Source organism: Cygnus atratus, chromosome 1, assembly GCF_013377495.2.
Source record: "Cygnus atratus isolate AKBS03 ecotype Queensland, Australia chromosome 1, CAtr_DNAZoo_HiC_assembly, whole genome shotgun sequence".
In the NCBI taxonomy this organism is placed as follows: domain Eukaryota; kingdom Metazoa; phylum Chordata; class Aves; order Anseriformes; family Anatidae; genus Cygnus; species Cygnus atratus.
The window spans coordinates 61887987-61902395 of NC_066362.1; the positions used below are offsets into that span (position 1 = coordinate 61887987).

The 14409-nt window shown below is 41.5% G+C and overlaps 1 protein-coding gene across 1 annotated transcript in view; it reads left to right on the forward strand.

Annotated features, from left to right (window-relative positions):
- Positions 1 to 13997, forward strand: part of PTN (pleiotrophin) — a 66530-nt gene extending 52533 nt beyond the window's left edge. Inside the window, exons 2-5 of the mRNA XM_050709720.1 lie at positions 2380 to 2489; positions 4041 to 4214; positions 5274 to 5435; positions 13879 to 13997. Of these exons, the coding sequence (XP_050565677.1) occupies positions 2381 to 2489; positions 4041 to 4214; positions 5274 to 5435; positions 13879 to 13997 (564 nt within the window). The 5' untranslated portion in view covers position 2380. The remainder of the gene's footprint in view (positions 1 to 2379; positions 2490 to 4040; positions 4215 to 5273; positions 5436 to 13878) is intronic.
- Positions 13998 to 14409: the final 412 nt, after the last annotated feature.

Sequence of the window (14409 nt, forward strand, 5' to 3'; positions counted from 1 at the left end):
AGCTCATGGAGCAGATTATCTTGAGGGTCATCACGCGGCACTTGCAGGGCGAGCAGGCGATCAGGCCCAGTCAGCATGGGTTTATGAAAGGCAGGTCCTGCTTGACGAACCTGATCTCCTTCTATGACAAAGTGACGCGCTTGGTGGATGAGGGAAGGGCTGTGGATGTGGTTTACCTTGACCTCAGTAAGGCTTTTGACACCGTTCCCCACAACATTCTCCTCAAGAAACTGGCTGCTCGGGGCTTGGACTGGCGTACGCTTCGCTGGGTTAGAAACTGGCTGGATAGCCGGGCCCAGAGAGTTGTGGTGAATGGAGTCAAATCTGGTTGGAGGCTGGTCACAAGTGGTGTCCCCCAGGGCTCGGTACTGGGGCCGGTCCTCTTTAATATCTTTATCGATGATCTGGATGAGGGCGTCCAGTGCACCCTCAGTAAGTTTGCAGATGACACCAAGCTAAGTGCGTGTGTCGATCTGCTCGAGGGCAGGAAGGCTCTGCAGGAGGATCTGGATAGGCTGGAGCGATGGGCTGAGGTCAACTGTATGAAGTTCAACAAGGCCAAGTGCCGGGTCCTGCACCTGGGGCGCAACAACCCCAAGCAGAGCTACAGGCTGGGAGATGAGTGGCTGGAAAGCTGCCTGGCCGAGAAGGACCTGGGAGTATTGGTTGATAGTCGGCTGAATATGAGCCAGCAGTGTGCTCAGGTGGCCAAGAAGGCCAACAGCATCCTGGCCTGTATAAGAAGCAGTGTGGCCAGCAGGTCTAGGGAGGTGATTGTCCCCCTGTACTCGGCTCTGGTGAGGCCACACCTCGAGTACTGTGTTCAGTTTTGGGCCCCTCGCTACAGGAAGGACATGGACGTGCTCGAGCGAGTCCAGAGAAGGGCGACCAAGCTGGTGAGGGGTCTGGAGAACAAGTCTTACGAGGAGCGGCTGAGGGAGCTGGGCTTGTTCAGCCTGGAAAAGAGGAGGCTCAGGGGCGACCTTATCGCTCTCTACAGTTACCTTAAAGGAAGCTGTAGTGAGGTGGGGGTTGGTCTGTTCTCCCACGTGCCTGGTGACAGGACGAGGGGGAATGGGCGAAAGTTGCGACAGGGGAGTTTTAGGTTGGATGTTAGGAAGTACTTCTTTACCGAAAGGGTTATTAAGCATTGGAACGGGCTGCCCAGGGAGGTGGTGGAGTCGCCATCCCTGGAGGTCTTTAAAAGACGTTTAGATGTACAGCTTAGTGATATGGTTTAGTGGAGTACTTAGTGTTAGGTCGGAGGTTGGACTCGATGATCTTGAGGTCTCTTCCAACCTAGAAATCTGTGTCTGTGTCTGTGTCTGTCTTTCCTCGTGAGACAAATGCTCCAGTCCTCTAATCATCTTTGTGGCTCTACGCTGGACCCTCTCTGGAAATTCTATGTCCCTCTTGTACTGGGGAGCCCAGAACTGGACACGATATTTCAGGTGTGGCCTCACCAGAGCTGAGTAGAGGGGAAGGATCACCTCTCAAACTGCTGTCCACACTCCTGATGAAGGCTAAGATCCAGATCTGACACATTTAAGTCGGACAGCTTTGAGTGACTTTTGGTGATTGGCTAATAACTGATCCTTCAACACCAAGCAAATTATTTTAATTCTTTTTTTTTTTTCTTTTTTTTTTTTTTTCTGTATTTAAATATTTGTTTCCCAAATACAGTTTTGGGGTTCATTAGAATGCTGTGGATAGCCTCTGTGTGCACAAGTCCTATCTCTGTGCCCATTTTGCATTTCAGTCAATTAGCTTAACTGCTATTAAGAAGAGACACTAATTGGTGGGGAAGGAGAAGATAGATAGCAACATGCCAATAACAATTAAGGTAATGCATCGCATATAACCTATGCAAGTCTTTTTCTTAAAAAAAAAAAAAAAAAAAAAAGCTCTTTTCAGATGTTGTGTAAGCCTAATAAGAACCTTGCAAGGTAGACTATGTAACGTTCCCTACTTTGTATGAATGGATAAAGTAGAACACAAACTGTGTGCTCTGTGTAGTTTTACACAGTAAATCACAGCCAGAGGTCAGGAAAGATGAGAGAAGTTCCAGGCTCATCAAGAGACTCTGATGCTTTCTCACAGAGAGCAATAATCATTGACTTTTCTGGGGCAAAACTCATCCACAACGTCAGTGCTGTAGATCAGGGATTTGGTACAAGGGATGGAAAATAAATGTTAAGAATCTTTGTATTCTCTTTGTAAGGACAATAATTGTTAATTTTGCCAATGGCTAATTGTGTTTGACTTGCTTGTGTCTTCAGGCCCTGAAGCAGAGCTTCCCCAAAACGCTGCAGTTCAGATGGTATCCCACTTTTTGCAATCTAACTAAACCTCATTTTACTCTGTCTGGTTGTTCCCCAGAATGCCACAGCAACAACAGCAACGTCGACTGTTCACAGCTGCCCTCCTGGCACTTGTTTTCATTCTGGCAGCAGTGAGTACCACTGAGGCTGGCAAGAAAGAGAAACCAGGTAAGGTCCAGTTAATCCAGGGTTAATCTCTGAGCTACATTGGATGTGTGGAAGAATGTAATATGTTTTTGGTTTTGCTGTGAAATTCAGGGCATTCGTTAACCTTTTAATATGCAGGATAGGGATTTATAGCTTTGACATGTTATTCTATATTATATAGGAAGACTGAAATTAATTTCCATGAAAGCTAGCAGCTTGAGAGCCCCAGCAGCAGGAGTCCTCAGTTCATCACAGAGTGGGTACTGCAAGGCAGCTTTCCTTAAAGTTTGTTCTGGGAATGGGTTCCTGCTTGACGTAAGGAGAGCCACATGGGTGATGAAAGAGCAGTTATCATGTTACTTGTTTGGTGTGGTATATGTAAATACTACACCAATGCTGCATGATATGGAAATCTTTCAGCAAAGGTTTGAACTAACTCTGTGCTGCAGATAGACAGCCAGACATCCAGCAGTAAGTACTGTTAGTGATGAACTCAGACCTCATTGCAAGAGAGACAGGCCTAGAGCGGAAAACTCACATCCGTCAAACCCAGTTTTGATAGTTTTTAAGGATCACATCTTAATGGTGTTTTTCTTGAGGTCTTATTATTTACAGGCTGCTAACATACTGGTTAATAATGATTTGTGAGTCCGTCAGAGCGAGTGTTCCCATTAAAAACGAGTGTTTCTAACCACTGTGGCTGTAAGGAAGCATGAGAAAATATGCAATAACTAAAAGGCAAATCAGTCCATATAAGGTTATTTACAATTACTTGTGTTATTTGGGGGGCTAATTTATTATTTTTGTGAACATTTGGATTTCATAACATTGCTGCCTTTTCTCATCAGAGTTGAGTGTAAGGATTTAAATGAAATCTCGCTTCTTACTTTTCTCCCTGAGTAACAAAACCCCTATAGGTTATCAGCGTTTCAAGCTGTACTGATAAGATTCTGACCATTTACATGCAGGAAGATCAATAACCATAAGTAACTCGCATTAACGTGCTGCGTACCCTTCTCCATGTGGTTTGTTCTTTGCCTTTGGAGACATATTGATTGTAACATGGTGTTCACCAAGTGAAAAGTCTGTAACCCACTGCTCTTCCCTAGAGGTGCTCAAATCCCAATACATGATGTCAGCACATAAATTCCTTATCTGTACAGTGTGGAGTGCTTCAGATGAAACTGAAAATATTTACATCAGTTATGGGGAACAGAGGAGTGTCCCTTTCTGAGTGCTCTCTCCTTCTTGTTTTGGTCAGTGGTCTCTGAGGGGGTCTAGATGACTCCCCATTCTGAAGGTGAGAATCTTCTCTATTAGATGTAGTAGTGGGACTGAATTTGAACTATCCACCCTGCTTCGGAGTCCAAGCCTAAGAGGCTGACTTGGCTCTGCACAACTGTGAAAAGAATGGCAGATCTTTTGCTTGTGAAGCAGTTTTACAAACCCCTTCCTTACTCACCCTTTCAGGTGCTGTGACTGTTTAACATGTTTAGTAAAGAGACGCTGCTCTATCAGCTGTGGGTACTGACCACTTCTCTTGATTGGGTTTGCTTCCTTGTCTTTGTTCAGAGAAAAAGGCGAAGAAGTCTGACTGTGGGGAATGGCAGTGGAGCGTCTGTGTGCCCACCAATGGAGACTGCGGCCTGGGGACACGCGAGGGCACCCGCACCGGGGCGGAGTGCAAGCAAACCACCAAGACTCAGAAGTGTAAGATTCCCTGCAACTGGAAGAAGCAATTTGGAGGTGAGCATCGCAGTCTCAAGAGGCTGGACTTTTTTTTTTTTTTTTTTTTTTACTTAAATGTCTTGAAGGAAGCCTATATTTTCTGCTTAGCTCTGTAAATGTCTGTGAAGGTGGTACCTCCACATTTCAAGTCCATTGCAACTAAAGCATTTAAGGCATCAGAAGGCATCTTCCCCAGAGCAAAGCAGCTCCTCCAGCAGAGAGTCCATATAATCTACTTATTTTAAACTCAGTATTCCAGCAGCATGCTTAAATCTATTTTCCTGTCGTGTACAACCCTATTTAAGGCAGCAATGTAAGCATCATCTGTTCTCTCACAGCTGTGAATCTCTGCTGTGGTTACCACAGGCTTTACGTGACCTTGTGATATGTGATTTACAGCATGGAGCATGGGTGGCTACCACTGTGTGTGCATTGAAAGGAGTGAATGGAGACCAGGGTATTTCAACTATATTATTCAGTTCATAAGGTTCCTTTATAACAGTTCAGAAATATGTGTTAGACAAGATGTCTGTCCAGGACTCTGATTACTCTTGCAAATTTGATATTTTTTTTTTCTTCCAGTAAACAGCTTGTATGGCTTTGACATCAGCATGACCTTACCAAAGCAATCAGTGCAGCAGTTTCAGACTTGACAACTTCATAGTTGCACATACATTCTTGAAACTGTTCACGCTTTGTCTGCTAACCTTTGGCATCATAGAAATGGAGGAACAATCATATAGAATGTGAACGATATTTCCCATTGTTGTTTTTTCTTCTTTTTTTTTTCTTTATTGTGTATCTCCCTATTTGATTGCATTTTCTTTTTTATCTATATTATGAACTGACAATAATTCAAAAGCAAGAAGATTTCATCCTAAAGCATTTCTGTGCCAGGGGAGACAGCCATTGTTACTGCAAATCATCTTTAATTTTTTTCTGGGATTCCTTTCACCAGTTGCATGATCATTTTGTCTAGAAGCACTGGCTGTTTGTGATTTACTATTGGATTCTTAACATTTTTACTTTCATCCTGTCATTCTGTTTTAAAAATTGCTATTTACTTACTCATTGCAGCGGAGTGTAAATACCAATTCCAGGCATGGGGAGAATGCGACTTGAATACTGCCCTGAAGACTCGAACTGGGAACCTAAAGAGAGCCCTTCATAATGCTGATTGCCAGAAGACTGTCACAATCTCAAAGCCCTGTGGGAAGCTTACCAAACCCAAACCTCAAGGTAAATTCAATTTATGGAAAGTTGTACACTAGTTCACTCAGATCAATGATGTCCCACGTGCTTCAGCAGGAACTCAGTACTACAAGAGATTGTACTCTAATGGTCTTTCCTCATTCTGCATTGCTCCTGTCTGCCAGCTATCGGGTAGGCAATATTACTGTGTTGTATAGTCAAGGCAGACTAACAGACAAGAGGTGAGATGAAGATTAGGGACCCAGTTTCAACCTTACACTACATGTGTTGCCATTAGTTTGCTGATGCAGGCCTTCAGAGTTCAGATGCTTTTCATAACTTGCATGTTGACAGGAACACCACAGTAATAGTATGCAAAAACATCTCTTGGTGAGATAAACACACCTTTCATATTGGCATTTGGTATTGAGTAATGAGTAGTTGAGAAAAGGGACTGCTTTCCTTCTGAACACATAGTGTTGAAGGGATGTTTTGCTCACTTCATGCTGAAAAGAGGGTATGCAGATGTCCTGCACATTGTGGGTAGTATATTCTTTATTAAAAGACAGCAGGGAGGAGAGTATGGAATGTAAATGTCTTTTATAACTGGGAGTGACAGTGTAACTCCTGGTATACAGAAAGGCATTTGCCCTGCATTTTGATGCCTGGTGTCCTAAGTTAGACAAGCTTGTGGTTTATTTTTTTTTTCCCTAATCATTAAGGCCTTTTAATATACTCTTTTGTTGGAATAACTGTTGTTATGTATGTAGAATGACTTATAGTGGGAGCTAAAGCTGTGAGATCTTGTTTGAGCTACCAAAGTAATGTGTTTTTAAGTGGATGATGCAAGCTATGCTACCCTGGCATTTATTATGCTGAAAATCAGCTAGGTTAAACATAGGCTTTGAGTACTTGGATAATTATAAAAATAAATGTGATTAGGAGTGACAGGTGGAACTTGGATGACCAGTTTTCAAACTGTGGATAGTGGTGCACCAATGATCTGTAGGGTACCTGCAAGTGGCCTGTTCTGCTTGTGCAACCCAAGAAGTGTCTGATTAGGTGACAGATGCTTTCTGTATGTGTGCGTGAATCCATGTACTGTGCAGTCAGTGCATCTGTAACTGGCCTTCCTTGCACACTTTCCATTGAGTTATCAGACAAGTGCTGAGTCTAGAACCTGTGTAGATAATACAAGCTGTGAAGCAGAAAGGATACAACTAGATTTTCAGAGACAGCTGACTTGGTCACGTTGACAGCAATAAACATCTTCGTTCGGGGACAGAAGTGACTGAGTGGGAATAAAAGTAGCAAGGGTGCTTTGAGCTGTGTGATTTTATTGTTTGTTAGTTTGGAGGGAAAGACATTATTTTTTTAGCAAGTTTTCATGCTTAAGTGGCATTTGGGATTTTACTGAATGAAGCTTCCTGTTGTGCTGCCAGAGGAGCTCAACCACTCGAGCCACTGGAAGCCTTCTGCCTTGTCCTGCCCCTGTGGAGTCAGTGGGCTCTATCGATGGCTGTTGGAAGAAAAGGGAGACAAAGCAGAGCTTGGTGCTGCATTCTTTTGTGAGAATGGTGCTGTTGGGTGGTACAGGGTCATTTCAAGTTACAGTTTTAAAGGCAATGTCCTAGCAGAGCATGTGTAATTTCTGGACTGGGGTTCCTTTTAACTGATTCTGGATTTTAGTGAGTTTGTGCTGCTCCTGAAAGTTGGATCATGACTGGCTGCAGCAAGATAATTATGAGGTGCAAGTTAATTAATAAACCTGACTTCATTTGATTTGAAAGATTGCAAATAGAGAAATAAATACAAATGTAGGTTTGCGGTCATAATAAACATGGGCAGAAATTCTGCTCTCCTGTTTTGTCTCAGAAATCTTACAGCATCTTCCTGTGTGCCACCTGCTTGTTCATCTGCTGTTCACATTAGTAGGAGCACCAAGCATGGAAGTCAGCACTTACAGTTTGCCTGGGCCTTGAGCTAAAGATAAGACATCAATATGCAGATGTGTGAATAACTGCATAGGAACTATGCTGGAAAGTGTGTTGACAGCAGTAGGAGGAACTAGAATAAGAAGTTAGGTCAAGCAGAAGAATACTGTATGATATGTAGTACCCTACTGAACTTTATTTTTGAGTTAAAAATCTGAGTGCTGACATACAGAGTATTTCTGTTTTCTTCCTGAGGGGAAGGAAATTACAGACTGGACTAAGTCCCTACCCACATCTATCTAAAGGAAAATTCAATCTATAGTTAGAATAGACCATATTTAATTCTTTGGAACCAAGAAGTAAGATCTAGATTATTGTTTGAGCACTTGAAATGAACTACAGATACATACTAGGCTCCTTTTTCTCCCATAGCTTCACATCAGTGGCTTGAGACTACAAGAGAAAAAAACAACAACAACAACAAAAAACAACATATAATACATTATTTGGAAGCAGTAATCTTTTTCCTGAGATGTAATGTTGTATAAGGTCTGTGTATATATGCAGCTAGACCTGTAAAAGCTGCTCAACTGCTGTCAGTTCCCACTGCGATTGCCTGGAGTAGAAAGGCAGTGGCTCTCTAGCATTTGTGAGTGCTGGCAGCAGAATAGTAAGTGAGGGTCCTATTGACTAAAGGAATCTGTTCTACTGCTAAACTGTTACATCTCGGACTGGCGTAAGCTTCAAGAACTATATCACTGAGTACATCTCTGACAGCAGTAGCTTGGGAGTGCGAAAATTGGATGTGAACTGACTAAGAATATTTCCCTGAAAAGTAGCAGTATATTCAGAAAAAGGGTTTTAATAATTTTATTGATTAGCCCTCTTTCCCATGCCCTGAAATTTTCCTTTTATTAGATCATTTTTGTAGCCTCTTCATTACATCACTTTTCCTTTTAATTTGGTAATATAAATAGGGTCAGTAAAAGTCCCCATTTAGCTTCTCCAATCAATTGCAGCTCCTGTTACTTTCTGTCACTTGCCTGCTTTTAAAGGCAGCACCTCTGACTTAAGTATTTTATTGTATAACAATTTGCCCATGATAAGCATATTTCTACCGGACTTGCCCAAATTCCTTTTATTATTGCTAAATTATATCTGAGATTAAATGACTGGACTGTACAAAGTGTTCCAAGCATGTTCTCTACAAATTTGTATTGAAAAGGAAAACAGCATTGTAATACTCCTTTTTGTTGTTCATCATTATGCTCAGCAAGTAAACTAAATGTTTTCCTTCTGATCACAGCTTGCATGTGGAGCAGCTATCTTTATCTGAGACCTCCACAATTGTCCCCAAATCTTATTTAAAAGAAATAAAATAAAAATATGATTAGTTAAGAACTCAAGAATGAATGTAAGTGGGTAAATCAGATTTTTTTCATCTAGACTTGCCCAATTCAGTATTGTGCCTCAGATTTCACCAGGCACGTTTCCTTAGTGTGGTTGAAGTTCCTCCTCACCTTCGCTGCTCTTTGAGAATAACACAAATGAATTGATGTCACCTGTAACTGCTGCTCTTCTGTTGCTTATCCACCTTCCAACCTCATGAACATAGAAAACATATGCTGGTAGCATGAATCCCGTATCTCCCTTATCTCACTCAATTTGGAATATGAGTGCTGTTTCATGGGCCTTTGACCTGTGTTTAAGGGAAAGGAAAACTGTATCTATAGAAAAATCCTAAGGGTTAGCATTTTGCAGATTCACTGATAAAAGTACTTTATTTTTTTTTTTTTGAGGAACTTTGTTCTGCAGCAAAACTTCTGATAAACTAAGCCAGGAGATCATCATTAACCTTGGCAATCAATGCCTGCCTGATAAACTGGTGATCTAAGAGTTCTTATGGATTTGTTTTATCATTAGTCATCATTCATGGAAAGGACTTAAAATCTTTATGAAGTACTCTCATTAGTTTGGAAACTAATGTTACTTCCTGGATAATTTTTTTTAAATATATTTTTTTTCCTTTTTAATAATTGCTCTGTATTGGTGTTTTCCTTCTGAACAGCTGACACTCTAAGTATGGATTGTAGTCTTGGAGCTTACAGTTTGGAAGAGGAGAATTATTTGAGAACCTCTTGAGAACCTGAAATTGGATTTAAGGGGGAAAGCAGACGATGAATCAGGACTCTGAATTTTACCTGTATTTCTGTTGAGCTCTTTTCTCCTTCGTTTTGCTGAGATGTTCTCAGCTTGGATGACAGTGGCTTGGTCTTGGGCTGCCGTGCTGAAATACAGTTATCACAGGATAAAAATTGGTGAACGTTCTTGAATGCCGTCTGTTTTTGACAGAAAGATTGTCAGTGATGTGACAGCAGTATCCCAGACACTAGGGTTTGTGTATTTAGTACACAAATGAGGTCATGAGAAAGCCCGTCACAAAGGCTGGAAAAGATCAAAGGATAATTTTTATCACAGGATCCTCTTGGAGGCAGCCACCTCTCCTCTAGCACACACAATTGCATATTCTAATCAGTGTCTGAAGTGCTGGGGATGTTCAAGGTCTCCCTAAACCATCTTGACAGATGTGAAAGAATCAGACACTTCTGTTGAGCAGCTGCTCTGATGGCCAGCTTCCACTGAAGAGCAGAAAATGCTTCCGACAAACTCCATCTGGCCTACTTCACAGCCACCCAAACGTGATTGATGATTGTTTGGATTCCAGCCAGCCAGAAAGTAAAAGAATGGGGTATTGTCAGGATTCAGGAAACATTTTGCTTTTACTGCTGAGAGAGGAGAAATTTATTTTTATTGAGCGAGGTAGCCTGATAGGCTTTATTTCTTTTTTCAGTATGTCTTTCTGTCACTCTCATTCTTCCTGTCTCTCTCCATAATTCTTGTACTTTTAGCTACTTATTCTTCTGATAAAGATGAAACTAAATAGGATAAGCAGTCTACCTGCTCTTTTAGCAATGTACCCTTCATTTTTTTTTACTTCAGCTACTTTATTCTCTGATAACTTTCTCACCCAGATGTATTTAGTTCTCAATATATCTCCCTTCACAACTCTTTATCAATTTACAGTGTATCCGATCTGTGAGTTTCTTAATTCTGGCTCAGCTCAGCCCTTGACACTTAGGAAAATAATTCCAACTACAGCTGGCAAATATTAACATTACTTATGCCGCCATCTTTAATAATTGGGGTGGCAACCAAAGGTTGCACCCTCCAGCACCCAGTGTTTTGGAAGGTTGCTCGTGGGAAGGCCTGCTGTAGATAGTATTGGCTGTAATCTCTTTCCTGTAGTGCAGATCAGGTGTGGCATCTGAGAGTCCAGCAAGGTGTCAGTGCAGTTCCCTGTCTTTGGCACAGTGTGCATGTTCCTACATTAGGGGAAAGAGTGCACTTTGTGTTTTTACTAATTTCCCATTGTTTGATGAGCTTTATTTAAGAGTTAATTCAATATAAATAATCTGCATTACATTGCTTCTTCTATCAAAGAAACTTTACAGGCAGCAACTATGTTATCTTCCTATCACTCCCTGGAGCTGAAGAAGTGTTGTTTCAAGAAAAGTAATAACTGAAAGTCAGAAAGACTAAATGATTTTCCAGGGTAGTACAGTATCAGTGGCAGGTCCAGCTGCCCAGCTAGGAGCTGTTGACCCTTGGCTCCCTGCTCTCTCACTATTAGCTCTCACTGCTGTTCCCTTTGTCCCAGTCTGCAATTATCAAAATGTGACAATTCACTTCAAGGTGTCTGAACTATGGCCTTAACTAGGGTCTTTGGTGTTGATGTTGGTAATCTCAGTGGATTTATGACAGTGTTTGACATTAACTTGCCTTGTGTCTTCTTAGGGGAGCTTGCTGTCAAAGCGTAGAGCTGGGCTTTTGGTAGTGAATGGTTTTATCCCTGTCCCTACTTTGGTGCCAGAAGCAGAATGCAACGTGGTTTCTGAGTGCTACAGACTTGATTCCTACCTGCAGAAAGGACATCTTAATAACAGTGCTTTGCTGGGACAGACCATCTGCACATTGGCAGAATGACTTGGCTGCTGGTATGTTGCAAGGAGCTGACAATAATGTCTGAATTAATTGCTCACCTGATATGCAGCTATTTGTTACTCAGACAAGCTGGGTGCTGCTCTGACAAAACGGAGCACTTGTGGCCTACCCCATTTTGCAAGGTGGGCGGTCTGCTTTTTCTGTGGTGCCCTCCCTCAAATTTGCCTCTTTGCAGCAACAAAATGCCTGCTTCTGAAGAGTAGCTGGAGGGCATGTAGGGGAGACCCGTTATGACTGTGACTCTGTTTTGTTTGAAAGATGTTGGTGTCTCCTGTTTTGGCACCACTCTCTTCCTGTATCTCCTTCTGTAGGTTGCAGAACTCCCCATCTTTAATGTAACTCATTAGTCGTGCAGGCACGCAGCTAGTGTAATAATTAGTATTACAGGAGGCAGAAAAATAGGCTGTGCTCAAACTAATTAGATAAAAAATGAGATTTTCTCATATTAGGAAAAGCTGTTATAGTTAAACAAAACCCTGAAAGGCAAAAAGGGGAGTTTTTTTCCCTTCCCCTGAAGGATGAGGCATGCTTATTCAAGAAAGGTCCCTGGCACTGACCAGGAGCCTGCAGTGTATTTCACTGTATTTCAGTGATCTGAGCTCTGCGGGGCAGACACTGGCAGTGGATGCCCAGTGGGAACAGCATGGTTGGCTGTTATTGTTGTTGCTATCATCATGATTATTTGTATTGCATGAGTGCCCAGAGGCCCCATTTGAAAAAGGGGCTCATTGTACTGAGCACTGCATAAACATTGTGAGTGGCAGTTTTGTCATGAATAATTTATACCTTATGGAGCTGAGAAATGTGAAAACCAAGAGGAGAAACAGTGGTCCAGAGGGGTGAGATCGGGTACTAAATGCTTGGTTGTGTTTCTCACTGCTCCTTCATAGTCTTGAGGACGTGGCTAGTTATTTCAAGATGAAGTAAAACTCAGTGGGAACTTTAATATCTGAGAAGTGTCTCTGTGACTTGGCTCCCTGCTGCAGTATCATCAGGAAATATGATTTTTCTCATTAATTTAAGTGAGAACAAGAATAAGCTATATATGAAAAATAAAACACAATGTTGGCTAGAGTGTGGACCGGCCTCAAGTTGCTAGTAAGCTGCCAGTGCAACCCTAACCTAATAAAGTTCAGATGTCATTTAATGGATTTTTTTCTGCTTCCATTTTCTTATGTTTCTTGGAGTCTTTCCACTGTAGTTTCCCTTGAGACTGCTTTTGTACCTTTGAAAAATTAGACTTTTTGGACAAATAATTTGAATGCCTCATCAGATGCACCATCAATCTGATTCACACAGCTCTGATTCCAGGGAGCAAGAAATGCTTGTAGGAGAGGGAGAAAGAGAAATATTAAGTACTATTTTTCAGTTTCTAGTTGTTCTGCAGCTTTAACAGGTGACTTTGAAAAGAAAAAAGCTGGGAAACTTCATGGGAAACCTAGATCTCCATATTTTCTCACCCCCTAGTTTGTATTTCAAATGCTCTTTAATGTGCTGCTCCAGAAGATGGAAAAACTAGATGTGACAAATGTTCTTGTTTAACCCTCTTGTGCCTGCAGGAGTTTCTTTTAGTGCTTAATGCAGACCGTTTGGGGTGAAAGTTTAAACAGCCCACTATGTGCCAATTCTCTTACATGCTCATTGTCTCACTTTCCTGGCTTGCAACAGCATCTAGCCTCCTTGGCAGTAGTTGCTGCCCTTGAGCCATGAAAATGCCTGAAGCTGTGGGACTTACTGTGATAAAAGATATGCCATCAGCAAATGTTTACACTCATTACTGTTCCCAGCAGTGAAACAGAGAGAAAGCTCTGTTCCTTCCTTTCTGTCCTTTCCTTTTCTACTTCTTCACTTCCTTTCCTTTCAAGCTTTATTTTTTCCTTCATTCTTTCTCCCTCCATCTCGTTTTCCACATCACCTTCTTTGTAGCTGTTCTTCTATCTGCACTTAGTGTAAAAGTTTTGCAGGCAACTCTTCATTGTGGAGCACTGACCAAAGCAAAGTCTGTGTCCCATGCCCTGAGGGAAGATGCAGAAGATGTCCAGGCTGGGGAAGATGCAGAAAGCACAACTAAGAAATGTGCACGTCTGGTTTTCAAAAAACAGCTAAATAAAATTAGGTTTCTATTCACGGTTAACCACAAATAATTGTCTGATAAACAACTATTTACTGATCTCAGTTTGACATAGAAACTGCCTCAATGTAGCATTTTGCTTCTCTGTGGATGTAGGTAAACGCCAAACTTTAAAGGAATTATTACTACTTTGTTTTAAGCAGTATCCTGTAGGCAAGTGAATGTAGACAGTAAGCTCTGAATGTGTCAGTCTATTCGTGCACCTGTCTTACTGGCATTAAGATGGATCTTGTGTGCAGCAGGGACAGAGAGCTGAAGAACCAGCTGAGATGGGGTCCCTCTTGTGCTGAGCGCAGCACATGACAAAGAGCAGTCAGAATGTTCATTCCTTGAAGAATCATCAGTGCAAACATGCCAGATACAGATGAAAAGAAAAAGAAAACAGAAGAGAAAAGAAAACAGAAGTTAGCTTCTTCTGGAAATCACTTTCCAGTTAGCCAGACCGCTTCAGCAGCTTCCAAGTGCAAAACAGACATTGCTTGAAAGGTTTAACAGTTGTGGTCTTCTGAATACTTACTCTTAAGTCTCTTCTCTCTTCAACACATATGATCCAGGATAAAAGAAAATGAGAAGAACTTTCCTAATTCCTTGTCACTGGACAAATAGGACATCTAGCAAAATCAGAAAATGCATGAATCTCTATTGTCTTTTGTGTGTCTGTGTTTAGGCAATCTTGAGGTTTTTTTTTATTATTTTTTTCTCACAAATTTCAACAAATTACATCTTTAGGAAAAAAAAAATCCTGTAATACCTGACTAGTTTGAAGTTAGAAAGCTAAACTGAACAACATTTAAGTCTTACCTTCAAATGACAGGTTCAAATGATGGCTTCTGCCTGTCTAAGAGAATTTTAGAGCTTCGTGGATGGTTTTAGAATAAATTGGATTAATTTTTCC